This window comes from Scylla paramamosain, chromosome 39 (assembly GCF_035594125.1).
Source record: "Scylla paramamosain isolate STU-SP2022 chromosome 39, ASM3559412v1, whole genome shotgun sequence".
Lineage (NCBI taxonomy): Eukaryota > Metazoa > Arthropoda > Malacostraca > Decapoda > Portunidae > Scylla > Scylla paramamosain.
Window position 1 is genome coordinate 577,045 of NC_087189.1, and position 25,108 is coordinate 602,152.

Genomic DNA, 25,108 nt, shown 5'->3' on the forward strand with positions numbered 1-25,108 from the left:
AAGTACAATAATTTCAACCTGTCCAATGTGGCAACTCTGACTGCTGCCTGACAAGTTAACGTCAGTGTGTCGCATCTATGGGTGGTGTTAGTACCCGTCTGTTTCAACTCCCGGCCTGACAGAATTTTTTTTTTATTTTTTTTGTGTGTGTGTAACCACGCCTACACAGTGGCTGCCAAGGCTTACCCATGAGTTAAACCTCCTTTAGTTGGTAATGAGGAAGGCGTGGGCTCTAGCAGTGGACACCGGAAGGCAGCAGTGGGTGAAAACAAGCAAAATAAAGAAAAGTTTGGCTGTGAGAAGGTGCTAGACAGCCAGCCATAGTGACGAAGAGGCAGGAGGCACCACCACCACCACAGGGAAGGTAAGGTCAGGAAGTGTTAGAATAAATTTAGATAACTTAACGTAACTTTTTAATGAATAACTGAACAATCCACGGTTTTAACTCATTTTAACGCATCTCACCTAACCTCCAGAACAATATATCCCTGTGTCAGCCTCGTCTCGTTGCTAAAAACCGTAAAATTTAACTTAATGAAAATGTAAACAATCTGGGTCGTCTCTATTTATCAGCCACTATCTATCTTATCTTGAGTGTTTTAAACCAATACTGTCGCAAAGCAGAGCCACATGACCAAACTTTAATATCTGCTCGTTAGATATACCTGCCATTACTTAGTTTAAGTTTGGCGAGGGTTTAAATGAGTGAGAAGGGTTGGTCGTCCCCTCCACTGGCCCCCCACCGCCATCTTGGATAAGGCTCCCCAGCCCCCTCCGGTTCCAATAATTTTTCTTTATTTCCCAAGTATTTTATTTCGGCTTGTAGCTAAGATTTTATGGTTTGTAAAAATATTTCGTTGTTTTTTAAGTTATTTGAGCGCGTGTGTTGCGTGAAAAGTGGTGATTTTGGCGTTGTTTTTGTGTAAATAAGAGGGCGGTTTTCGGCGTATTTTTTTACGGTCCCAGAACTAGATTTTTTATTTCAGCCTGTACTAGGTTCTTATTGGTTTTAAAAAATAGTTGGTGTTTTTTTAAGTGTGTTGCCGTCCCGCTCAGTGAAATGCGTGCACCGTACACTTGTTTTTATTCGTGTTCAACTTCCAATAATATTGATTTTTTTTTTGGTAGATTTTTTATTTGTGCTTCTAGCTCACTTTAAATGGTTTTAGAAAATAGTTCAGATTTTTTAAAGTGTTTTCCGTTATGTTTAAGCCAGAATGGGTGGATATTTTAACGATTTTAAATGGGGTGAATGTTCCAACAGTTTCCAGATACTTCTTTTTAAATATCTTCAATACTACTGCGTTTTGAAATGTGTTGTTATTTTTGGCATTAGTTAAAATGTGTGGCAAGTCTGAATTTATAAAGCATTCCTGTCTAGCTGCGTTTTTTAGAGGGGTCATTTTCAAAATGAAATACGTACGTACGTAAATAGCGGTCCCTGTGACGTCATCAACCCCCAGCCGTGACGTCACAAGCCCCCCAGCCGTGACGTTATCAGAGTGGTACCTTCCCTAACTCCCTTCCAGTCCCTCCCAGTAAATATTCAGTGTTTTTTTTTTCCAAGGTATTTCAAGGTGTGTGTGTGTGTGTGTGTGTGTGTGTGTGTGTGTGTGTGTGTGTGTGTGTGTGTGTGTGTGTGTTGCCTTATTTTTCGTTGTACAGATGGTGATGCAGTGTGTGTTGCTTTGTCTTTCGTTGTACAGATTGTTATGCAGTGTGTGTGTGTGTTGCCTTATCTTTCGTTGTACAGATGGTGATGCAGTGTGTGTGTGTGTGTGTGTGTGTGTGTGAGAGTGTGTGTGTGTGTGTTGCCATGTCTTTCGTTGTACATATGCTTATGCAGTGTGTGTGTGTGTGTGTGTGTGTTGCCTTGTCTTTCGTTGTACAGATGCTTATGCAGTGTGTGTGTGTGTGTGTGTGTGTGTGTGTGTGTGTGTTACCTTGTCTTTCGTTGTACATATGCTTATGCAGTGTGTGTGTGTGTGTGTGTGTGTGTATGTGTGTGTTGCCTTGTCTTTCGTTGTACATATGCTTATGCAGTGTGTGTGTGTGTGTGTGTGTGTTGCCTTATCTTTCGTTGTACAGATGGTGATGCAGTGTGTGTGTGTGTGTGTGTGTGTGTGTGTGTGTGTGTGTGTGTGTGTGTGTGTGTGTGTGTGTGTGAGTTGCCCTTTCTTTCATTACACATATGGTGATGGAGTGTGTGTGTGTGTGTGTGTGTGTGTGTGTGTGTGTGTGTGTGTGTGTGTGTGTTGCTCTGTCTTTTAGTGTACAGATGGTGATAAAATATAAATTAAACATAAGCACATAACAAACAATAAAAAAAAAAAGACAAAAAAACATTAAATCAACTCAGTCTACCTGCCTCACCCCACACCCCAGCCTACTCCAGCGTGAGTAGTAGTAGTAGTAGTAGTAGTTGTTGTTGTTGTTGTTGTTGTTGTTGTTGTTGTGTTTATAAAATTTTTGTTTCCTTAGAGAGAGAGAGAGAGAGAGAGAGAGAGAGAGAGAGAGAGAGAGAGAGAGAGATGCAGATTTTTTCTTTAATTTTCAGTTTTCTTGTTTTAAATTCACTCATATTCTTAAAACATTATAGTCATTAATTAAAAGTAAATAAAACACCTAATTAATTTATTCTTTCATTTCATTCTCTTTTCCTTCTTTTTCTTCATCTTTCTTTCTTTATTTCGCTCTGTTAAATCATCCCTAACCTAACCTCACCTAACCTTTACCTAACTTAACCTAACCCAACCTAATCTTGCAGTGAGAGATGGGGAGGGGGATTTTAAAGAACATGTTTGCAGTGCGCTGTCAGCCTCACCTGCGCCGCCTCCCCCAGTGAGCGGGTGTAGGCCTGGGAATAGAACATATGCAGATGTCTTGGAAGTGCTGTGTATGTCTGTTTGTCGATGGTCAAGAAGGAACGTAGCATAAGTTTAAGGTCAGTTTGGGTGTTTTGGGGTCTTTGGGAGGGTGTGGCAGTGTTTGGCAGGTTGTGGTAGTGTTTCAGGGGGTGTAGCAGTGTTTGTGAGGGTGTGGCAGTGTTTGACAGGTTGTGGTAGTGTTTCAGGGGTTGTAGCAGTGTTTGTGAGGGTGTGGCCTATTTCTATCTGCACCGACATCTTGTGAGGGCCAGGGTGAGGGAGAGGGAGGGAGTCACAGAACTTGCCGTCTGTGAACGAGTAACAATGAAGAAATTACTGGCGGAGTCTCTCTCTCTCTCTCTCTCTCTCTCTCTCTCTCTCTCTCTCTCTCTCTCTCTCTCTCTCTCTCTCTCTCTCTCTCTCTCTCTCTCTCTCTCTCTCTATATATATATATATATATATATATATATATATATATATATATATATATATATATATATATATATATATATATATAACCTAAATTCTGCTGTATTTGGAAAGTGGCAGTTTTGCATAATATTTGGAATAATTACATATGTACGACAATTTTACCAGAAGTACAATAATTTCAACCTGTGTAGTACGATAATATGGCCAAAACAATCTGGCAACGCTGGTCAACAGATGATGCTCAGGCAGTGTCATCATGGAAGAGGTGGGTTCGTCAAGTGGCCGGGTCGTCGCGCCGCCCTGGGACAGCCTCCTCCCTGACGTCCTCTCCGCCCTGGTGTACCTGCAGGAGCCTGACGGAGGTGTGCAGGCGCTGGTATGTGTCGAGGGCGGCGCGGTGAGGCTGCCCAGGAGGAAAATAGGACATGACTATAACGCCGGCACATCAGCTCAGGTGAGGGTGTTGTGGGTTGATTGTCTTCATTTGTTTGTTTTTCTGTCTTTGTATTCTGTTTTGTTTTCTTTTTTTTTCTGCCTTTGTATTCTGTTTTTTTTTTTTTTCTTTCTTTCCTTCTTAGTATTCTTTCAGGGAAATTTTACCAATAGCATCTTGTATATTATCGTGTCGCCCCTCGCCAACCCCTACCAGACTTGGGGCCTGGTGGGGAGTTTTGTTGAGTTGATAGATGGAGGAATTGAGTTTTTGAGGCATTGAACAATACCAAGTTTGCTCTGCCCCAATCAGAAATTTTAGAAAGATCAGAAGCCAAGCGTTCTGTGGCTTCCCTGCGTGATATGTTTACCTCCTGAAGGGTTGGACATCTATGAAAAGACATGGAAAAGTGCAGGGTGGTATCATCAGCGTAGGAGTGGATAGGGCAAGAAGTTTGGTTTAGAAGATCATTAATGAATAATAAGAAGAGAGTGGGTGACAGGACAGAACCCTGAGGAACACCACTGTTAATAGATTTAGGAGAAGAACAGTGACCGTCTACCACAGCAGCAATAGAACAGTCAGAAAGGAAACTTGAGATGAAGTTACAGAGAGAAGGATAGAAACCGTAGGAGGGTAGTTTGGAAATCAAAGCTTTGTGCCAGACTCTATCAAAAGCTTTTGTTATGTCCAAGGCAACAGCAAAAGTTTCACCAAAATCTCTAAAAGAGGATGACCAAGACTCAGTAAGGAAAGCCAGAAGATCACCAGTAGAGCGGCCTTGACGGAACCCATACTGGCGATCAGATAGAAGATTGTGAAGTGATAGATGTTTAAGAATCTTCCTGTTGAGGATAGATTCAAAAACTTTAGATAGGCAGGAAATTAAAGCAATAGGACGGTAGTTTGAGGGATTAGAACGGTCACCTTTTTTAGGAACAGGTTGAATGTAGGCAAACTTCCAGCAAGAAGGAAAGGTAGATGTTGACAGACAGAGCTGAAAGAGTTTGACTAGGCAAGGTGCAAGCATGGAGGCACAGTTTCGGAGAACAATAGGAGGGACCCCATCAGGTCCATAAGCCTTCCGAGGGTTTAGGCCAGCGAGGGCATGGAAAACATCATTGCGAAGAATTTTATGAAGGAGTCAGAGGGTGGAGGAGAGGGAGGAACAAGCCCAGAATTGTCCAAGGTAGAGTTTTTAGCAAAGGTTTGAGCGAAGAGTTCAGCTTTAGAAGTAGATATGATAGCAGTGGTACCATCTGGTTGAAATAGAGGAGGGAAAGAAGAAGAAGCAAAGTTATTGGAGATATTTTTGGCTAGATGCCAGAAATCACGATGGGAGTTAGATCTTGAAAGGTTTTGATATTTTCTGTTAATGAAGGAGTTTTTGGCTAGTTGGAGAACAGACTTGGCATGGTTCCTGGCAGAAATATAAAGTGCATGAGATTCTGGTGATGGAAGGCTTAAGTACCTTTTGTGAGCCACCTCTCTCTCATGTATAGCACGAGAACAAGCTGTGTTAAACCAAGGTTTAGAAGGTTTAGGACAAGAAAAAGAGTGAGGAACGTACGCCTCCATGGCAGACACTATCACCTCTGTTATGCGCTCAGCACACAAAGACGGGTCTCTGACACGGAAGCAGTAGTCATTCCAAGGAAAATCAGCAAAATACCTCCTCAGGTCCCCCCAACTAGCAGAGGCAAAACGCCAGAGGCACCTTCGCTTAGGGGGATCCTGAGGAGGGATTGGAGTGATAGGACAAGATAAAGATATGAGATTGTGATCGGAGGAGCCCAACGGAGAAAAAAGGATGACAGCATAAGCAGAAGGATTAGAGGTCAGGAAAAGGTCGAGAATGTTGGGCGTATCTCCAAGACGGTCAGGAATACGAGTAGGGTGTTGCACCAATTGCTCTAGGTCATGGAGGATAGCAAAGTTGTAGGCTAGTTCACCAGGATGGTCAGTGAAGGGAGAGGAAAGCCAAAGCTGGTGGTGAACACTGAAGTCTCCAAGAATGGAGATCTCTGCAAAAGGGAAGAAGGTCAGAATGTGCTCCACTTTGGAAGTTAAGTAGTCAAAGAATTTCTTATAGTCAGAGGAGTTAAGTGAGAGGTATACAGCACAGATAGATTTAATATGAGAGTGACTCTGTAGTCATAGCCAGATGGTGGAAAACTCGGAAGATTCAAGAGCGTGGGCACGAGAGCAGGTTAAGTCATTGCGCACAAAAATGCAGCATCCAGCTTTGGATCGAAAATGAGGATAGAGAAAGTAGGAGAGAACAGAAAAGGGGCTACTGTCAGTTGCCTCAGACACCTGAGTTTCAGTGAGGAAAAGAAGATGAGGTTTAGAAGAGGAGAGGTGGTGTTCTACAGATTGAAAATTAGATCTTTGACTGCGAATGTTGCAGAAGTTAATGAAGAAGAAGTTGAGGGGGGTGTCAAGACACTTAGGGTCGTCGACAGAAAGGCAGTCCAACCTGGGGACATTTATGGTCCCCTCCCCAGATGGGGACTCCGAGGCTGGTGTAGGAGTCGCCATGATGATTTTAGAATTTTTGAGTGAAGGGTTTGTGTGTTATTAGGTGCTTGTAGTTTTGTGTGGAGGAAGAGAGTTGTCTTTAGAGGGCAGGCTGTGACTGCCCCCTTGTGTTGTGAGACACAAAGGGAAACGTTCAGTGAGGTCACAGCTGGGTTTAATGATAAGTTCACAGCACCCCCTGAACAGTGCTATAGACCTCACTGGGAGTAATTATCGTTTCGGCAGGTGTCTACTGCCTCCTCCTTGTTGTTAGTGCCGAGTCATTAGGGAGCTGTAAATGTAAAGGAAGACTAGACAAATGTACTGATGGGGATGATAAATAGCAACAGTCAGGTGTGTTTCATGTGTAGGCCTGATGGCTTCCTGCACCAACCCTTGTGTTCTTAGGAATCATTAGGGAGCTTTGAAGGAAGATTAGATGAATATATGGATGGGGATGATAGATGGAAACAGTCAGCCATGTTTCATACAGGGACTGCCACATGTAGGCCTGGTGGCTTCCTGCATCAACCCTTGTGTTCTTATGTTCTCTCATTCCTGCATCTCACCTGCCAGTCGAGGGACACTCCACTCCCCCAGCTGGCCCAGAGTATTGCAGCGGCGGCGGCAGGCATCCCCCCACCCCCCCGCTGGACCCCTCAACTCCTCCACCTGAGCAAAGTGTTTGATCCCATCATGAAGCGACACTACCACCATTATGTGTTTGCCTTCCCCCTCGACGCTGCCACGTGGAGCAAGGTGAGGGTCTGGCATGGCTCTCTTGCTGCTTGCCCCATCTAAGTCTGTTATTGTTATCAGAATCATCTTTTGTTATTTGTTATTTCGGTTCTCATCCACACATATGACACTTTTGACCTTTCTTTTAAGACTGCTTCCTTTTTTTGTAATCTTTTTGTTGTCCAATGCCTCTCATACATAAAAGGAAAACAAAACACTTATCATTCAATTTTCGATAACTTTTTTTTATCTTTTTTTTTTATCTTACAACAACTTAGTGAGCCTTTTTTTTCTTTTACCCCTTTTTGCTTTCCTTGTCCAGTACCTCTCATATAGAAATAAATAATAATACTGTGCAGGTGGAGGAGAGGTCAGTGAGGCAGAAGGTGAGCCTGGAGAAGCTGAAGACAAGCCCTGTGGAGAGAAGGGAAGTGGTGTGGCTGGTGGAGCGCATTGCCAGGCGGGTGGTGGGTGAGTGGCTCTCTCTCTCCCTTCCTGCTGTTTGCCTCTCTCCACACTGATAAATATTGGTCCCATCTTTACATAATAGCCTAACCTAAATGCTGCTGGCTACACTCACTCTTCCTTCCTTCAATTTACTTCACTGTATCTCATTGAAGCAATATCACTGTCACATATTTTATTGCCACAGGGTCCTCAGTGTATAGATTGACACGACAGGCTTGGCTATGTAAACTTGTCCAAGGTATTAGAAATGACGGATTTTACATGTGATATATTAACTTGAGGGACTGAAGTACGTATTTTGCCCAAGCTATTTGCGGTAATGATTGAAAAACTTACACCTCTTGGCTATATAGAATTTCCCAGCCTATAAATCTACCCAAGGGATTACAAACATATATTTTTTAAACATTCATTCATCTCTACAATTAACAAATGCATCATAACATTACCCTATTACAGTTTGATATCTTAGCAGTAGACTCAAAGCATAAGTTGGTCTGTACAGTTCCCCAGACAACACTTCCTTGGCAGGTGCCCATGTGAGGGAGGTGAGTGTGGGTCAGCTGTGGCAGGAGATGGACCAGGCACAATGTGAGGAGGAGCTGCTGAGGTCCCCTGGCTTCAAGGAACAAGGTGCTCACTGTACCATCTGTCCTCCTCTTCCTTGAACTTAAAGATAGTTGGAGATACTTGGAGGTTGCAATGGAGAGTGGTATCATAGGGCTTAGAACTTGCATTTATCTGTCTGTCTATCCTTACTAAACACTAGACTGGAGTTATATGCTGATTAAGCACCATACATCACCCTACAGTCTTAGCCATCCATTCCTCTTACTTCCCTCAGACAAAGAGCTCAATTCTCGGACATTTGTGAGGTGCAGTTAGTCATGTGATAAAACAACACACCACAGACTACAATTATACACTGATTAACCACCACACATCATCCTAATCTTAGCCATTCATTCCTCTCACTTCCCTTAGACAAAGAGCTCAATTCTCGGACATTTGTGAGGTGCAGTTAGTCATGTGATAAAACAACACACCACAGACTACAATTATACACTGATTAACCACCACACATCACCCTAATCTTAGCCATTCATTCCTCTCACTTCCCACAGACATGGAACTCATTTCTGGGGCGTTTGTGAGGTGCAGTTACCCATATGCCACTGTCTGCTTGGAGGACGTGAAGCAGCTCCTGGGAGACCTCGGCTGGCAGGACAGGGAGCAGGGCGTCTTTAGGTGAGGGACACACACTGTTGATCTGATGGCTTTCTCGTATTTCCCTTGTTTTCCTTGTGTTTTTATTGGTTCATGGTGGCAAAACTTACTTTATTTTCTGTTTCCTTGATTTGTTGGTGTCAGACTTTATTTTCTCTTGTTGATTCGTTGATGCGAGTCTTACTTGGTTTTCTCTTTTGTTGATTCATTGATGCAGAACACTTTAGCTGAACAGATGGGAACAGTGACCAATGTAGAGATTAACCTGAGTACAGATTAATTGAAGCACAGGCTAACCAAAGTGTGAATTAACCAGGGAACAGATTAACCACAGTACAAATTAACCGAATAACAGTACAAATTAACCGAATAATCTTCTCATTAACTCAAGAACTTGTTAATCAGTTTCCTCATTTACCAGGGAACAGATTAACCTGTTTCCATATTAAGCAGGGAACAGATTAACCAGGGAACAGATCAACCCATGTTCAACCCATGTTCAGCTCCTCAGCAAGCAGAGTTAGGGCTGGCTGTCACTCCTACACACCTCTCTGCAGGGCACTGGACAAGCAGAGAACCGGCGAACTCTCTCACGTGGATTTTGTGCACGGCCTGGTGGCAATGGACCCGATGACACCCCACGGCAAGCGTCCCGGGGAGATCAGGTCTTGGTACATCTTCAGGTGAGGCGCTGGTCCGTCTTCAGAAATGGTTTGCTTTTTCCCGTTCTCTCTCTTTCACTGCAACTGTTTTCAAAGGCCATAGAGATGATTAGTTGCGTTCTCAAGAGTGTTTTTTCTGTTACTAATGTGGAAATCTTGTAAATCTGTCACTAGAACCATGAAAACATCTTTGAAAACTCTTGTAGCTTCAACTAGAATGTTAATCTGTCACTAGAACCATGAAAACATCTTTGAAAACTCTTGTAGCTTCAACTAGAATGTTAATCTGTCACTAGAACCATAAAGACACGTTTAAAAAATCCTTATAGCTTCAATGAGAATATTCATTTGCCTCTAGAAACATAAAAACATCTTTAAAAACCCATGTGGCTTCAATTAGAACATTAATCTGTCACTAGAACAGTAAAAACATCTTTAAAATCCCATGTAGCTTGAAGTAGAACAAGAGGGTTTGTTATCAGAGTGGCACCACAGTCAGCCATCACTGCATTCCATACCCTCAGGAGTCAGTTTTGCACCTTTACTCCAAAATAATCTAACCGTTCTTCTGAAAGATATTATCCATTCTTTTTCCATTTTGTGTGTCAATCAATGCACTCAATTAAAGGCAAGGAAGGTCTCTCAAGGCACCCAACAATGCAGATACTACGACCGGGACAGCAACGGTGTGCTGGAGGAGGAGGACATCCACAACCTAGTGACAGACATGGCAAAGCTGCAGGGACAGGACATCTCTGTATCGGCCATTGCTGAGAGGACCAAGACAGCACTGGAGTGAGTCTGTCTGCACGTCTGTCTGCTTGTGTGTGTGTGTGTGTGTGTGTGTGTGTGTGTGTGTGGGAGAGAGAGAGAGATGAAAAGCTTTTGTTTACTGTGGGCAGTCCCTTTAAGCTTTCTCTTGCCTCCCGTGCAGGATATTTGCTGCCTCAGAGGACAACAGTGTAGTTCCCGAGGGCTTCCTGAGTGCTATTGGTACTCTACAGTTCCGAGGGACGTCGCTGCTCTTCAGGGCCTCCACCGCCATCATTCCCTACCTGGTGTGCAAGTTTGGGGTGGTCAGGTGAGCAGCTGGATACAGTAAAACGTCACTAATTCAGACTGAGTCATCCGAGCCTGCACAAAAATATTTATTCTTTATCATCTCTTATTCCTCACCTCTATTCTGTCCACCTCTCTGATGCAAAACTTAACCAGTGTTCTTGATCATTCATCCTTTTCTCTGGTAAACTCTGGAATTCCCTGCCTGCTTCTGTATTTCTTCCTTCCTGTGACTTAAACTCTCTCAAGATGGAGATTTCAAGACTCTTATCCTCCAGTGTTTTGTCTGGCTTCTCTGGCAACTGACACGCAAGTGGGCCTTTTTTATTCATATTTCTTGTTACCTTTGACCAGTGGCACTCTTATAGAAAACCTAAAAACCTATCATTGCATTATTAAAGGCCACACATCACCCAATATTCATAACCATTTCCTCTCAACACAAGAACAGCCACCTCTTACTGTCTCTCATCCCTGCAGTCCCCGTCGCAAGAGTCCTCTGAGAGACTCACCCAAGGGCCAGTCTTCCCCAAGGACAATGAAGAGGATCAAACGTGACCTTGGCACTTCACTCACCACCCGCCACACTGACTCTATCAAGAACTGCACGGAGGAGGAGAAGAACAGCCAGATGGAGGTGGACCAGTCAAACAACAATTCCCAAGGTCTTGTTACTCTTTGAAATGCTTGTTTGTTGTGTTTTTTGCTGTTTATGTGTGTGTGTGTGTGTGTGTGGGTGTTTATAGAAGAACCTAAAAGCAAACTAAATAAAGGAAAACCATCACAAAGAAACATAAACGAGTAACAAGACAAGACTGAACAATACAATTAATTATTTCTCTTCTTCAAAAGTTAAAAAAAAAATCCTTTACTTTCCATACCAAAGAATCAAGAACGAAACAATAAGAACCCAAAGCATAAAGGAACATAAATGAAGAACAAGACAAGAATAAACCATACAATTAATTCTTCCTTGCCCTTTTTCATTCCTTATTTACTTCTGTTCTTCATTTCCTTTGCCCAGTCACTTATTTCTCCTCTTATTTCTTGGCTTCCCATTACAGTCTCTATTCCTCTGAGTGACGGGGCATTCCAGAGTCCAGGTAGCCGTCGGTACACTCTCGCCCAGCACACTGTGAAGGTGCGACGCTCTGGCCAGATCATTGACACTCAGCTGCTGCTCGACATGGAACGTGAGTGTTTGTTTCCTCTGCTGTGTGGAGGGAGTGAGGTGCTTAGAGGTGCAGATGTGGAGTTCTCTTCTTCATTGTCTTCGTTGTGAGGTGTAGAGATTGAGATGGGATGTAAGGTTTTCATTCTTCTCTCCCTTCTCTTCCTTCATCTCTCTCTTCTCTCCTCTTTCTTTTTCTATCCTTTCTTCTTTGTGTGTGTTAAGAGAATGAGGTGTGGAGAGGTTGAGATGTGAAGGATAAGTCTTTCTTCTTCCTTCTTCTTCCTTCTCTCCTCTTTGGTGTGTTGAGGTGAAGGAACAAGGAATGGTAGTTGAGAGAATGAATGATAAAGTGAGATGGTCAAGAGAGAGAGAGAATGACTGAGAAGATTAAGTCATAGAAAAGAGAGATGAGAATGAAAGAATTAAACCCAACAAAACTCAACTTCTTTCATAATTAGACCAAACAAAACCCTGTGGTCACTTCTTTCATAGCAGACACTGAATACCTTGTCAACACACACAGGTGCAGGAGAGGTATCAGACACAGGTTTTGACGTGGAGAAGACAAGTGAGGCATCCCAGCTGGCCACAGATAAGGCTGCACTAGTATCCATTGACAAGCCAGCCAGGCATTTCGACAGGTACCTCTCAGTGGACGCATTCAACACCAAGTCCCTCCCGAATGAGATGGTGGCTGCCCTGCGTTTCTTCGAGCACAACAGGAAGGACAAGCCAGCGCTGCACTGGGGAGAGGTGAGCTCCGCTTCTGTTCTGTTCTTTGAGTTGTGGTGGGTTTTAAGTAACATTTGTTTGCTCTCTGGTTTGTTGTTTCATGGTTGGAATTTTATAAATGTTTGCTTTTGTATTTTTGTGTATTTTTTATTTTTTTTCATGGTTTGGATTTTCAGTAATGTTTATCTGCAGTGAAGTTTTGTATTTTACGGTTTTGTTTTGTTTTGTGGTTGGAATTTCACTCAAAAACATCTGTTAACCCTTTATAGGAAATGCACGAATAGAACTGACCAAAAAAAGACTTAAACTAAACTATTTTGACATCAGAAAAGTGTTGATCTTTAGGAAAATTAGAAAACACACACACACACACACACACACACACACACAGCTTTACATATCCACCACCCAGTTGTTATTACCATCATCATCATTGCATTAGACTTTCCTTATACAACATTTCTTATAGCACTTTAGTATCTTCCCAGTAGTGCCTGTGTTATGTTGAAGCCTTGGTAGTATTGAGTGATGTGTGGGGGTGCTGACTGGGTGGCTGCCCTCAGGTGGACTTGGTGAAGCTTGGCCAGTACATCATCTCCCTTTGTGCTGCCATTCGCTGCATCTTTGAGGGGGAGCCACGCATGCTGGTGCTGTCCTCCCCCTGCTACGTACTGGGTGAGGACTTCTGCCCCTCTTTCTCTCTCTCTTTTTCTCTTTCTCTCTTTTTCTCTTTCTCTGTTTTTCTCTCTTTCTCTGTTTTTCTCTCTCTCTGTTTTTCTCTCTTTCTCTCTGTTTTTCTCTCTGTTTTTCTCTCTTTCTCTCTGTTTTTCTCTCTGTTTTTTCTCTCTGTTTTTCTCTCTGTTTTTCTCTCTGTTTTTCTCTCTGTTTTTCTCTTCTCTTTTCTCTTCTCTTCTCTTCTCTTCTCTTCTCTTCTCTTCTCTTCTCTTCTCTTCTCTTCTCTTCTCTTCTCTCTCTCTCTCTCTCTCTCTCTCTCTCTCTCTCTCTCTCTCTCTCTCTCTCTCTCTCTCTCTCTCTCTCTCTCTCTCTCTCTCTCTCTCTCTCTCTCTCTCTCTCTCTCTCGCCATTGTATGAGTCAGTGTCTTGCTGTAGTTGCTCTGTCTGTTGGTGATGCATTGAAGCGCAAACACCTTCTTATCACTAACTTCGACTGTGTAACATGTACATAAAGCTTGTGATTTATGATGATTTTGACTTTCTTTTGGAGCCAGCACCCTCAGTAGTCTCTCTCTCTTTCTCTCTCTCTTTTTTTTATTTTTTTTTTTTTTGCTCCTTTTGTTATCCTTGGCCAGTGCTGCTCTTAAATGAAAAAAAAAAAAAAAATTAACCTCTGTCCTACAAAATATTAAGTTCTCATCTGTGAATTCTGGCTTTTTTTTATTTTAAGGTGGCATTCTTGGTAGACCTTCTTTTTTAGTTCTCTTTGGCACCTCATGTAAAAAAAGAAAAGATTAACCTCCATCTTACAAACACACAAACTGATATTTTTAAGCCAGACCTCTCAGTAGACCCTCTTGTCAGTTCTTTTAGTCCCCTCTTACATACAAAACAATTAACTAACCTCCATCCCCACAAACACATAAGCTTCCATCCACAAACTGACATAAGCATCCCCCTTCCCCCAACAGGAGACCTTCATGGGAACTACCGGGACCTGATCTGCTTTGAGAAGGCGCTGTGGAGGATTGGGCCGCACCTCACACCCTCCAATTTCCTGTTCCTTGGCGACTATGTTGACCGTGGGGAGTATGGCGTAGAGGTATGTTGCTAGAGCTGGGTTTTGGTGAAGTGTGGGGGTTGATAATGAGTTGTCTGTGGTGTGGTGTTGAGGTGTGCCACTATAGCTGGGTGGTTTTACGGTGAAGTGTGGAGAGTAATAAGTTGACGTCTGTGTTGTTTTGTGTTCATATCCTTAGCATGAGAGAGAGAGAGAGGAATACCAGACCCCCAGGCATTGTTTCTTGCTATAAGTTGAGGTTTGTGCTGTATTGAGTTCATATCCTTTGTGTGAGAGAGAGAGACCCCCAAACATCACTTCTCGTACAGCCACAGCCAAAAGTTTGTTCACACGCCATATTTTCCACTAATTTAACCTTGTCAGCTGCACCATAAGCCCTCTGATATACTGCCTGTCTCCTTGCAAACCCTGAGAAGTGAGAGGTTTCAAAGAGATCAGAGGACGTCAAACTGAAGGAACATGCTGAGCAGTGGAAGAGAGAGAGTGTCAGGTTACAAGACTTCCAGCCACGATTTTACCTGCTTCCTTGCTTCCAGGTGGTGGCGTACCTCTTTGCCCAGAAGCTCCAGGCCCCTACTAAGTTCTTCATGCTGCGGGGAAACCATGAGGTGCGCGACATACAGAAACAGTTCACCTTCTACAAGTAGGTGCCTGGATATAGTTCATTAAGGCTCTGTTTGAAATATGTTTGTTGTCTGTGGGTTTGTTCTCTGTCAGTGTGTTTGCTATGGTGAATGTTGCCTGGTCTGGTGAATCAAGATGTAGAACACGGTGCTTCAAATTATGCTTCTGTGTTTCTTGTAATTTTTCAGTGTTGTCATTTCCAGTGTTCAGTTGTAAGAGTTGGGTAGAGGTTGTGTTTCCTGGTGTGTGTTGTTCCGTCAAGTGTTTTGTGTGTGTGTGTGTGTGTATATATGCATGTGTGTCATTACTGTAGCCATGTTCCTGTTTAAAATGCCTGTGGTAGATTTGGGTGCTTGTGTGTGTGTGTGTGTTTTGTTCTATTTATCTATTTATTTTAAGAGTCGCTCTGGCAAAAGGCTGTAAAAAGGCAGGGATTAAAAGGTTTTGCAGAAGGTACCAGTGTGTGTGTGTGTGTGTGTGTGTGTGTTCTACCCTTGAGATCTTAAGAAGCATATTTCTTAGCTGTCTTCATGTGATGCTTTACTCTCATCCTGAACTAGTCCTGTGGGAGATGAATTCCTCTCTTCATGGCTTCCAGTGCTTCCTTCCCCTTCCTTGCATTGTTATTCTTCTGCATTCAAGTTTACAGGTGGTATTCTCATTGTACTGCATTGAATTTTGCTTTAAAGATATTCCAGCAACATTACATTGATTTCTATGTATTTATTATATATTTACTGCTTTTTTTCCTATTCTTTGCATCATTATTCCTCTGCGCTCAAGTTTACAGGTGGTATTCTAGTCGCATTGGTTTGATTTTTGTCCATACTTATATGTTTGCTACTTTAATGGCATTCCAGCAACATTCCATTGGTTTTTCAGCTCTTTTTATACATTTATTACATTTATTACTTTTCTGTCCATTCCTTGCTTTCTTGTTTCCCTGCACTCAAGTTTACATATGGTATTCTGCATTGATTTTTGTCTACACTTGCATATTTGCTGCTCTAAAGATATCCCATAAACATTACATGGATTTTTCAGCACTTTCATGTATATTCACTGCTTTAAACGTCCATAACAGGCCAGACTACAACCAGTTACATTCCCTGCATGTGTTAGGAGTAGTAAGGGACAGATTGAGAGGACTGGGGGATCTCCTCTGTACATTTTCATGCCAGTAGTATTGAGAGAAGATGTGATTCCTCTTTTCATTAGACACAGTATTAACTTTTTAACTGCTAGAGCTTCTTTTCAGCTTGACTTATTCTGATGTAAGTGTAAATAACAGTTCTGAAAGGCAACGCTCACAGCAAAAGGTATCATGTACTTTATAGTAAGGCTTTCTAGCACCTGTAGCTTAAATGATAGATAAAATTTGCTGGGTTTGCTGAAAATTAAATTACATGTGTTATTAGAAGTCAAAGAGATAAGGATTTGTATTAGAGGGAGCAGAGGAGAGAGAGAAAATGACAGTCATTGCATGGGCAACTAAACCAAACATGAAGAAACACTCCCTCTTCCCCATTCCCTTCCTTGTAAAGATCTGGGCCTGGTGTACAAAGGGTGTGTGAGTGAGGTGTGCATCTGTGTGGTGCTGGTGTTTGACTGCCCGATTTGTGTTACAGCGAGTGTCTCGTTAAGTTTGGGGAAAGCTTGGGGCACAATGTTTGGGAGGCAGTAAATAATGCCTTTGACCACATGCCCCTTGCAGCTGTGATTGATGACCAGGTGAGCACAGCGACTTGTATATATGTTGAAATGAGGCAGTAGTGAAATTATTATACATCTTGACTAGTTGGAATGACATAGTAGTAAAATTATCATATATCTTGCTTATTTTGACTTGTATATATTGTTTAAATGGTACGGTATTAAAATTATCATACATTTTCATTTGTTGAAATGGCACAGTAATGAAATAATCTTACATTGTGGGTAGCTTCATTTGCCACATTCATTATTCCTACCAGTACAGCTTGTAGAAGTGGCACAGTGCTAAAATGATCCTTGTTTAACTAATCTGTCAGCCACATTCACCATTCCCACCAGTACCCATCAGTCACCAGTGTCTCGTGCCCTTAGGTGTTCTGCATACATGGTGGCATTCCCAACATTCCTGGCAACCTGAGTGAGATGGAGAAGATTCCTTGTCCACTGAGGAACCCTGAGGTGGAGAGTGATGTGGCATGGCAGGTTATGTGGAACGATCCTATTGCGTGAGTCTTTTGTTTGTTTGGTTCTCCTCTTATTGTTTTTTTCTACGTTCTGGTGTCTGTTGTGTTTTATTCAGCAAGTGTTTTTTTCTGAGATGTCTGTATACTTGTTTTCCTATATTGTTCTTGTGTGGCTGTCAGCTCATCCATATTTTCAGGTTCCTATCAGGTTAAATTATCCCTCAAATGTGCAGCTTTAATATTGTGTGGGTCATTTCATCCATGTTCTGTTTCCCCCTCAGGCTAAATTATCCCTCACGTCAGTTAAAATTACCCAGAATCGTATTAACCTGCATCATTACCATACTGTGTAAATCGATTTAGACATTAGCCAGTTAAATTTTCATTCCCACAACAGGCCAGACGAAATGACCGAGAGTGTCATTGAGGAGCTGTCACAAAATAATGGGTTTGCCCACAACACCAAGAGGAACACAGCCTGCGTCTTTAACAGGAAGGCATTCACCAACTTTCTGCAGAAGAATGGCATCACACACGTGGTCAGAGCTCATGAGGTCAAGCAGTCTGGCTTTGAGGTATGCGACATCCATCCGTCTCATGAGTTTCTGTAGATATCGGTTAGAGGTGAAAATATATTGATGCAGACACTGAGGTCTTGTTTTAGCTTTCTGCTCATATTGCCTGATGAGGTGAGAGTATATATTGTATGCAGTGACATTTTGAGGCCTTGTGGTGGTGTAAATATAAGCATAGTTGTTTTGAGGTCTTTGTGTTATGTCGTGTGTGGGCAACATCTCGTGCTCAAAGTTCCTGTCTTGGCAGGTCCAGCAGGGCGGTCAGCTCCTGACAGTGTTCTCCTCATCCCACTACTGTGGTGGCAGCAACGAGGCAGCCTGCATCCTGCTGGACAACCGCCGCATCAGAGCCATCAGGATTGATACGTCATAGAGGGAAGGAAGACACAAAGGACTCATTTCTTTTACTGGATGCAATTTAACATGACAGTTGTTGACTCACAAACTGGTGTCTGATCTCAATCATTATAATTTTTGTGACAGTTTTTTTGAAGGAGTAGTCTCATCACTGCCTAAGCAAGCATTGTCATACCAAAGATTAATTTATAGCACTACTTTGCTATTGCAGGTTAACAGTTAAAATTAAAAGATGATTTCTTGGTTACAAACTAAAACAAATTAAAATCATATTGTCACTTACCATCACACATTTTCTTTAAAAGCACAACCTAAAAAATTAAGACCAATATATGCACATACAGAGTAACTAAGAACAAAGGTACCAAGAACAAAAGCTGTTGATGCATCATTGAAAAGAAATCTTCTGTATTTTAGCAAAGTTCATACAAAATGCCTGGAACTCAACATTCTTATATAAACAGGCCACGTCATACGCAGTCTGGCCCTGACTGTTACGCAGATTCAAAGGGAAGCCGTGCTGCAGCAAACTGTAGGCAAAGCTGATGTCACCCTGCCAAGAGTACAAATATTAATGTGCGTTCTCTCAGTCTGTCACCACACGCACAACCCTCCACCCAGCCCTGCCCTGTAAGCCTTGAATACACTATTGTTTGCAAATCCCACACCCTTCAAGGTGCTATGGTGATGTAGGGAGAGAGAGAGAGAGAGAGAGACTTAGGTGTGTGAGTGGTTCATAAATATACTGTGGGGGACATCCTTTGGGTCTGTGGGTATGTGGAGAGAGAGAGAGAGAGAGACAGAGGCAGTGATAAATGACTGGTTTAGTTTGTGAATTCCTGCACTATCCCTGCATTACATGCAAAGTTTCCCAGAGAGATGACATGTAAACTTGGAAGATCCTCTAGAGGGACTTGAGACACAGACCATTGAAATTAAACAAACAAGAGGCTCAAGACAGGGCTGGGTAGAGTGGTAACTGACAGACACCCTTTCAGAAACATTAAGGAAACTTGTGCCAGTATTATTAACCTTACTTGGAATAACACTACTGATGTTCATATACACACATTTCCTATTAAACTTGTAAACTTAACTGAATTTTGATTAAGCACAATACATTACTACATCTGATCTTGTGTGGACTTAATGGTAAAGTTTAGTACTGGTGGTGATGGTGGTGGACTCACATGTCTGGCAGCGAGTGTGAGGGCATTCTCCCCCCAGAGGTCCAGCACAGTGAGGTCTGGCACCCTGGAGGCCAGCAGTACTGCCATGTCCCTCTTGCAGCGCCTTGTCATGTCCAGGAACAGGGAGGTGAAATCCACAGCTGGCACATTGTCACTACGCAGAGCACTGAACACCAGCTCGTAGTTGTCTGGAAAACCAACAGAAATTAGGAACCTTATCTTGAATGTGCAAACTAAGGGAAGATTACCGTTAGACACTGCCACTTTAGACTGGTTATGTCTTAAAGCACTGGGAAACTTAACTGATAAAATACAAAGCTAGGTTCAGTACAAAGTTATTTTACAAGCCAGGTTTTGTGTTTATATATATTAGCCTTAGTTGCCCAATAGCACATGCAAGTGGCCCTTTTTTTAACCTTCTGTTGTTCTTGAGTCAAAAATCTTAAATACACACACACACACACACTTACCAAATGAGCATTACTCACTCAAATTCCACCCAACTCAATATAAAGAGCACCAAACTACATCATTCAACCATAAGTGAGGAGCAACACCCGGCCAACACTCAAAGCCACACATACTTGCATAAACTGCCTCCTGGAATTCCTCCCTGGTCAAGATTGCGGTCTCCATCTCCATCCTCTTGAACTCCTCCTCCACCTCAATTGGGTCGTACTCCGGCAACCCATCAGTAAGCCTCAAAATGTTGTCATCCTCATTATCATCATGGTTATAGTCATGGTCAAAGTCATCATCATCATCATCATCACCATCATCGTCATCATCACCCCCACCACCGCCGCCACCACCACCAGCACCACCACCCTGCTGCTGTCGCTGTTGCTGTCGGTGCTGTCGTTGCTGCAGCTGCCGTCGCCGTTGCATCTCCTTGGCCTCTAGGTATTCCTTGCTTGTCCCTGGTTGAGGAGAGCGGCGAAGCTGAAGAAAGAAAAGATATTACACAAGATATTGTAAACACAAACATGATGTTGCCAAGATTATTATACAAGACATATTATACATACTGACATTATACAAAAGATACTGCCAAGAAAACAACAAAACCCCTAGATTTATAAGCCAATGCACACCTTATTCCCTTTTGCACTTCCTGCTGCATTCTCCTTATCTTCCTCATCGTAGTTTGAAGCTCCTCCACTCTGCTCCTTCCTGGAAAGTTGTAATGATCTATAAAGCACTGCAGGACATGAAGAGGTGGCCACAACACTGAACACCACACACACACACACACACACACACACACACACAGATATAATTTAAAGCAAACAATGAGGGGAGTGGACAGGAAGAAGATACTTGCCACAACCATCCTCTCTGAACACAACACACAGATATGATTTAAAGCAAACCAAGATGAATGGACAAGAAGAACAGAGACTTGCCTCAACCATCCATTGACAAACATCACCAATGGGCAACTGAACACAACTAGATATATATCCAACCACTGCATCACCAGTTAGTGCCATGAAGCCTAAGTGACTGAAGGCAGAGAGAAAGCAAGGATGACATGGACAATAAAATGTGTTCTGAGAGGAAGTAAACACATTGAAGGAATTGAAGCAAAAGGCAAGAATGATGAATGGATGACTGAGTTCGTTCAGAGATGGAGATGAGCAATAAAGAAATTAAATAGGGAAGTAAATGAATGCAGCTTTACTTGAGAGAAAGAAGCATGGATGACAAATGGATGATCAAGTCTTAACTGTGCAGATAGCAGAGGTGAGCACAGTGAAGGAATTGAACAGAATGAAAGCCACTACCTTGAACACTTGTTTGGCTGCTTGCCCTGCCTGCCCTCAGCATCACCATCCTCTTGGGAGTCACTCTGAAATACAGCAGTAAAATACCAAGTAAAAGAATACGAGTAAGTATTTTCCCTCAAGACCTCGTAAACCCCTTCAAATCTGAAGCCATTGTTACTCAAGATGTTGCCAATATACACCAATGTACACAAAGCACCACAACACACCGGACTTCTCTGCCGTGTCTTAATCCTGGAGTACATGTCCTGCCTTACTGTCAGCTGGCCATTCTCCAGCCTCTCAAAACACTTCCTCTGCTGTGAACTTGTGAAAGAAATGGAGATTGTGCAGCACTGACCAGACACAGAAACTAAGTAGATGCACGAAGGGTGGAGATGTGTGGAAAGGCATTAAGATGAAGTACAAAAAAAACAATACAGAAATTTTCTCAAGATACATGAAGGGTGATGTGTGGAAAACCAAATGTTGGAAAATAATAAAAAAAAATGCAGTTCATATTGAGCCATGAAGATAAAGACAAATAATGAATACTGATACAGAAAATGCAATGAAGGAGGTAAGATCACTTAAATATTTTGTTGAACAACTTGACTTTCCCTTTTAGAATTGCACTGCTTGCAAATGTCTCCCTTCACACATGATCACAAAACACACACCTCAACCGTCTCCTATCCCTTCGCTGCAATCCCTCACAAGCCAACTTTTCTATTCAATAACCTATAAACTTGTAAACTCAATCCTTCTCCTTTATATGCCAATTTTTCTATTCAATAACCTATAAACTTGTAAACTCAAACCTTCTTTTTTGTAACCCAACTTTTCTATTCAATAATCTATAAACTTGTAAACTCAACTCCTCCTATTCTGAATAATATATCTTTTGGTTCTATTCTTTAAAGACTTGCATCTCAGGCAGGTCATTTTTACATTTTTTGTAAGCCTTAGCCAGAGCACCCCTGAGATATAAAAAAAATTTACTTCCTAGTTGTTCATTCCTCTCATACAAGGCAATAAACTGAAGAAATTAACCAATATTCACATGAGAACCAAATCCCTTACCTCTCACAGTCTGGGTCATCCTCTGCTTCTGCTGCTGCTGCTGCTGCTGCTGCTGCTGCTGCTGCTGCTGCTTCTGCCTTCCTCCTCTCCTCCTCCTTCTTCTCCCTCCTCTTGGCCTGTACTCTGAGCCTGCTTAGTCGCTGGTGCATCCTGTACTCCTCAATCTTGTCGGCCGCGTGTTTTAGCGCCTCCTCACTCTCCCATGTGGCGTTGTCCCCATCCCAGACCACTCGGTACAGTGGCTGGGGCAGGAAAGCCACACCACACACATCACCGGGGAAATTCAGCATTATGAATTTGAAGACAGCAAGAAACATTCACACGTCACCACACACACACACACACACACACACACACACACACACACACACACACACACACACACACACACTCACCTTCTTCCCTGCCGAGCTCTTCTGTGAGATGCGTTGAATGTGTGGGCTGAGAATGTTGACGTGGCGAGTGTCTGTCTCTGAGGCACTCACTCCCAGGGACTGCAAGTGAGCCACGTGCTGCAGAGCGAAACACCATCGTCACTCTTTCACCTACTGACTGCCACACGACTCATAACAAATGTACAACATGCAATCCTATCTTGCCATCAATAACTTGTCAATTCAGGGCCTTCTTTCATTTACTGTCACACAAGATTGACAAGTGGCATTCAAGTTTTTATTTATATTTTGTCATTTAATGTGAGAGGCGCAGGCCAAGAGCAACAATGTGAAAAAAAACCCACAGAGGTGCCAACCCTGAAAGAAAAATCAAAAGCATCACCCGAAGTTGGCGGATAAGAGTCTTGAAACGTCCCTCCAGGAAGAGACTTTACCTTTTTGTGACTGGCACCTCAGTGGGCCTTTTATTTCAGCTCTTCAGTATTTCCCAGTTTACGATCTACTACTATACACTTTAAATAAAACACTAAGGAAAACAAAAGACCATTAGCCAGCATCAGTCTCTCCATACCAGCAGCCACCACCCCCAAACACCCCCCAGGACTCCTACCTCGGCTCTCATTGACTCATAAACGTCCAGAAAAGCCTGCAGAATGTGTGGGCAGGGCTCGAAGCTCTCCCTGGGTTCCCACGAGTCATGGCTTGCCTTGTACCCCTGCCACCGCACCCTGTACCGTGCCTCCTCCCGTCCATTCCGCTGTAGGGTTGAAGAGAGGTTGTGTTAGGTCGCCAGTGTGGAAGAGAGGCCATGTTGGGTCGCCTGCATATACTAAAGCTTACTGTATCTGTTAGCTCACTTCCTGCAAGACTTGAAGCATAAAATTATCTCAAAATTCAAAGTTAAGGGTATTGTGTACAGTAATCATATGTAGAATCAAATCCAATCTTCTACATTCTGAAATTGTATCACGTTATTCAGTTCAGTCAAAATGTGGAGTCAAATCTAAAGTATTTTCTATATTTCAACATCTACTCAATTTCACGCAAGGCTCAAAATAAAGAATCAAATCGTACAAAACTTACGTCTCTCTCCCATCGGATGTCAATTATCTTGTTAACGTAATACATCCCAGGCTCGTCCTCAGTCACTTCCTCAGTGTTGCTGTTACTACTGCTGCCAGATTCTTTGTCCATTTCTTCATTGTTGCTATTACTGCCAGATTCCTTGTTCAGTTCACCATTATTGCCGCTGGTGCTGTTGCCAGATTCCTTGTTATTCTCGCCATTATTACTGATGGTGCTGCTCCCTGATTCCTTGTTCTCTTCATCACTAATGCTGCTGCTACTGCCTGGTTCCTTCTTATTCATTTCACCGCTATTGTTGTTGCTGCTACCAGATTCCTTGTTCTCTTCCTTTTCATCACTATTACTACTGCTGCTGCTACTGTTACTGCTATTACTGCTGCTACTGCTACTACTGCTAGTGCTACTGCTACTACTGCTGCTGCTGGAGTCACTCAGGGCACCAAGGTCCTCATCCTCTGTCAGTGCCATCTTGCTGTAACACATTGAGGTGGAGTGATTGTTAACTGGGAAGAGAGAGGAGAGAACAGAGTATCCATCCACCTATCCACTCTTCCAACACTCCATCCACCAATCCATCAACCCACTAATCCATCCACACATCTGTCCATCCATCCATACATTCACTCTCAATCCACTCATCCACTCAGTAATCCATCCACCAGTCCATCTATCCACTTATCCATCCATCTACCACTCATCCATCTGCCTATCCACTCATCCATCTACCCATCCATGCATCTATCCAATCATCCACATCCACTCATCCATCCATCATCCATACATCTATCCACTCATCCATCCATATATCTATCCGCTCATCTATCAGTCCACCTATCCACTCATCCATCTATTGACCCATCCACCAATACATTTATCCAGCCATCAATCCATCTACCCACTAACCCATTCATCTACCACTCATCCATCCATCAGTTTATCTATCGACTCATCCATCTATCCACTTATCCATTCATCCATCTATCTACTTATCCACTCATCCATCCATCCACATGTCCACTCAACCATCTGTCTATAAAGTCTTTCTCAAATGTTTCCAAAATGTTTTAAATCTTCTTGCAAACATTCCTTAAATTATTTGTCGTCGCAGCACACACCAGCACCAACCACTCAACTCACTGTCCACACAGTCTCATGGAACACTGGCAGACACATACAGGAGAAAAATAACTTCATCATCATCTCCGTGAAAACTTCAATTCAGGTCTGGTGCAGTGGCGTGGCAAGAGCTTAAAGAGAAAATGAACACGATCTCTGCTAACCATACGAGTTCATCTTATATAAGAGGCCCTTAACTGCGTACGGGTTGGCAGACGGACAATGACAAAACCTAAGTTGAATGCGCTTGTTATCCCTCCGCTCTCCTCTCCTCTCTCTGGGCAACATTACCATCACCATACAAACTAACAGAGCAATAAACAAAACCATTAAGAATAGTATAAGCAAGAAAAATCGAGACCAACCTTTTCTACCTCACCGAAGCTCACGATAATATGGCGGGCATGCAGTGAACCAATATTTTCGTTTCCTACGTCCCAATAACTCACGCCTCACATTTCTTTCACTAGTATTATGAAGGGCGGGGATACACTTACTGCTGCAGGAGGGCTGGGAAGGAGTGTACGTGCTGGTGGAGGCGATGAAGAAGGAATAGCGGGGAACAGTTGCCAGCACACTTCCCTTCAGATGCTGATGGCTACTGGAGAGGGAGGGATTACTGCGCAGCCATGAATTCGTTTTATCGTCATATTTTTGCATAATTTTAAGTA

At 42.8% G+C, this 25,108-nt stretch overlaps 2 protein-coding genes across 6 annotated transcripts; one reads left to right on the top strand and one right to left on the bottom strand.

The window, feature by feature from the left end:
- The first annotated feature begins 129 nt into the window (after nucleotides 1–129).
- LOC135091949 (uncharacterized) lies at nucleotides 130–18,897 on the top strand. 4 transcript variants are annotated; one of them, XM_063990006.1, is made up of 19 exons: nucleotides 130–364; nucleotides 3,534–3,753; nucleotides 6,829–7,011; nucleotides 7,350–7,461; nucleotides 7,990–8,091; nucleotides 8,583–8,706; nucleotides 9,243–9,368; nucleotides 10,011–10,142; nucleotides 10,282–10,428; nucleotides 10,887–11,071; nucleotides 11,471–11,599; nucleotides 12,104–12,333; nucleotides 12,876–12,987; nucleotides 13,959–14,089; nucleotides 14,605–14,711; nucleotides 16,321–16,423; nucleotides 16,778–16,911; nucleotides 17,267–17,444; nucleotides 17,692–18,897. In XM_063990006.1, the coding sequence occupies exons 2-19, from the start codon at nucleotides 3,556–3,558 to the stop codon at nucleotides 17,815–17,817; spliced, it is 2,559 nt and encodes an 852-aa protein (XP_063846076.1). In that variant the 5' UTR covers nucleotides 130–364; nucleotides 3,534–3,555; the 3' UTR covers nucleotides 17,818–18,897. The 4 variants fall into 4 exon arrangements, 3 of the variants coding, with proteins under 3 accessions (XP_063846076.1, XP_063846075.1, XP_063846077.1); XR_010262712.1 differs by lacking the exon at nucleotides 16,321–16,423 and adding an exon at nucleotides 2,768–2,944 and having other exon boundaries at nucleotides 158–364; XM_063990005.1 differs by lacking the exon at nucleotides 130–364 and adding an exon at nucleotides 2,789–2,944.
- Nucleotides 17,837–25,078, bottom strand: LOC135091950 (putative uncharacterized protein DDB_G0281733). Of its 2 annotated transcripts, none has more exons than XM_063990008.1 (11): nucleotides 24,935–25,078; nucleotides 23,319–23,793; nucleotides 22,846–22,992; nucleotides 22,236–22,352; nucleotides 21,841–22,082; nucleotides 20,988–21,084; nucleotides 20,779–20,843; nucleotides 20,086–20,164; nucleotides 19,576–19,933; nucleotides 18,992–19,179; nucleotides 17,837–18,354 (listed from the first exon to the last, which is right to left on the bottom strand). In XM_063990008.1, the coding sequence occupies exons 2-11, from the start codon at nucleotides 23,787–23,789 to the stop codon at nucleotides 18,190–18,192; spliced, it is 1,929 nt and encodes a 642-aa protein (XP_063846078.1). In that variant the 5' UTR covers nucleotides 23,790–23,793; nucleotides 24,935–25,078; the 3' UTR covers nucleotides 17,837–18,189. The 2 variants fall into 2 exon arrangements, with proteins under 2 accessions (XP_063846078.1, XP_063846079.1); XM_063990009.1 differs by lacking the exon at nucleotides 24,935–25,078 and adding an exon at nucleotides 24,803–24,929.
- Between the last annotated feature and the right edge of the window lie 30 nt (nucleotides 25,079–25,108).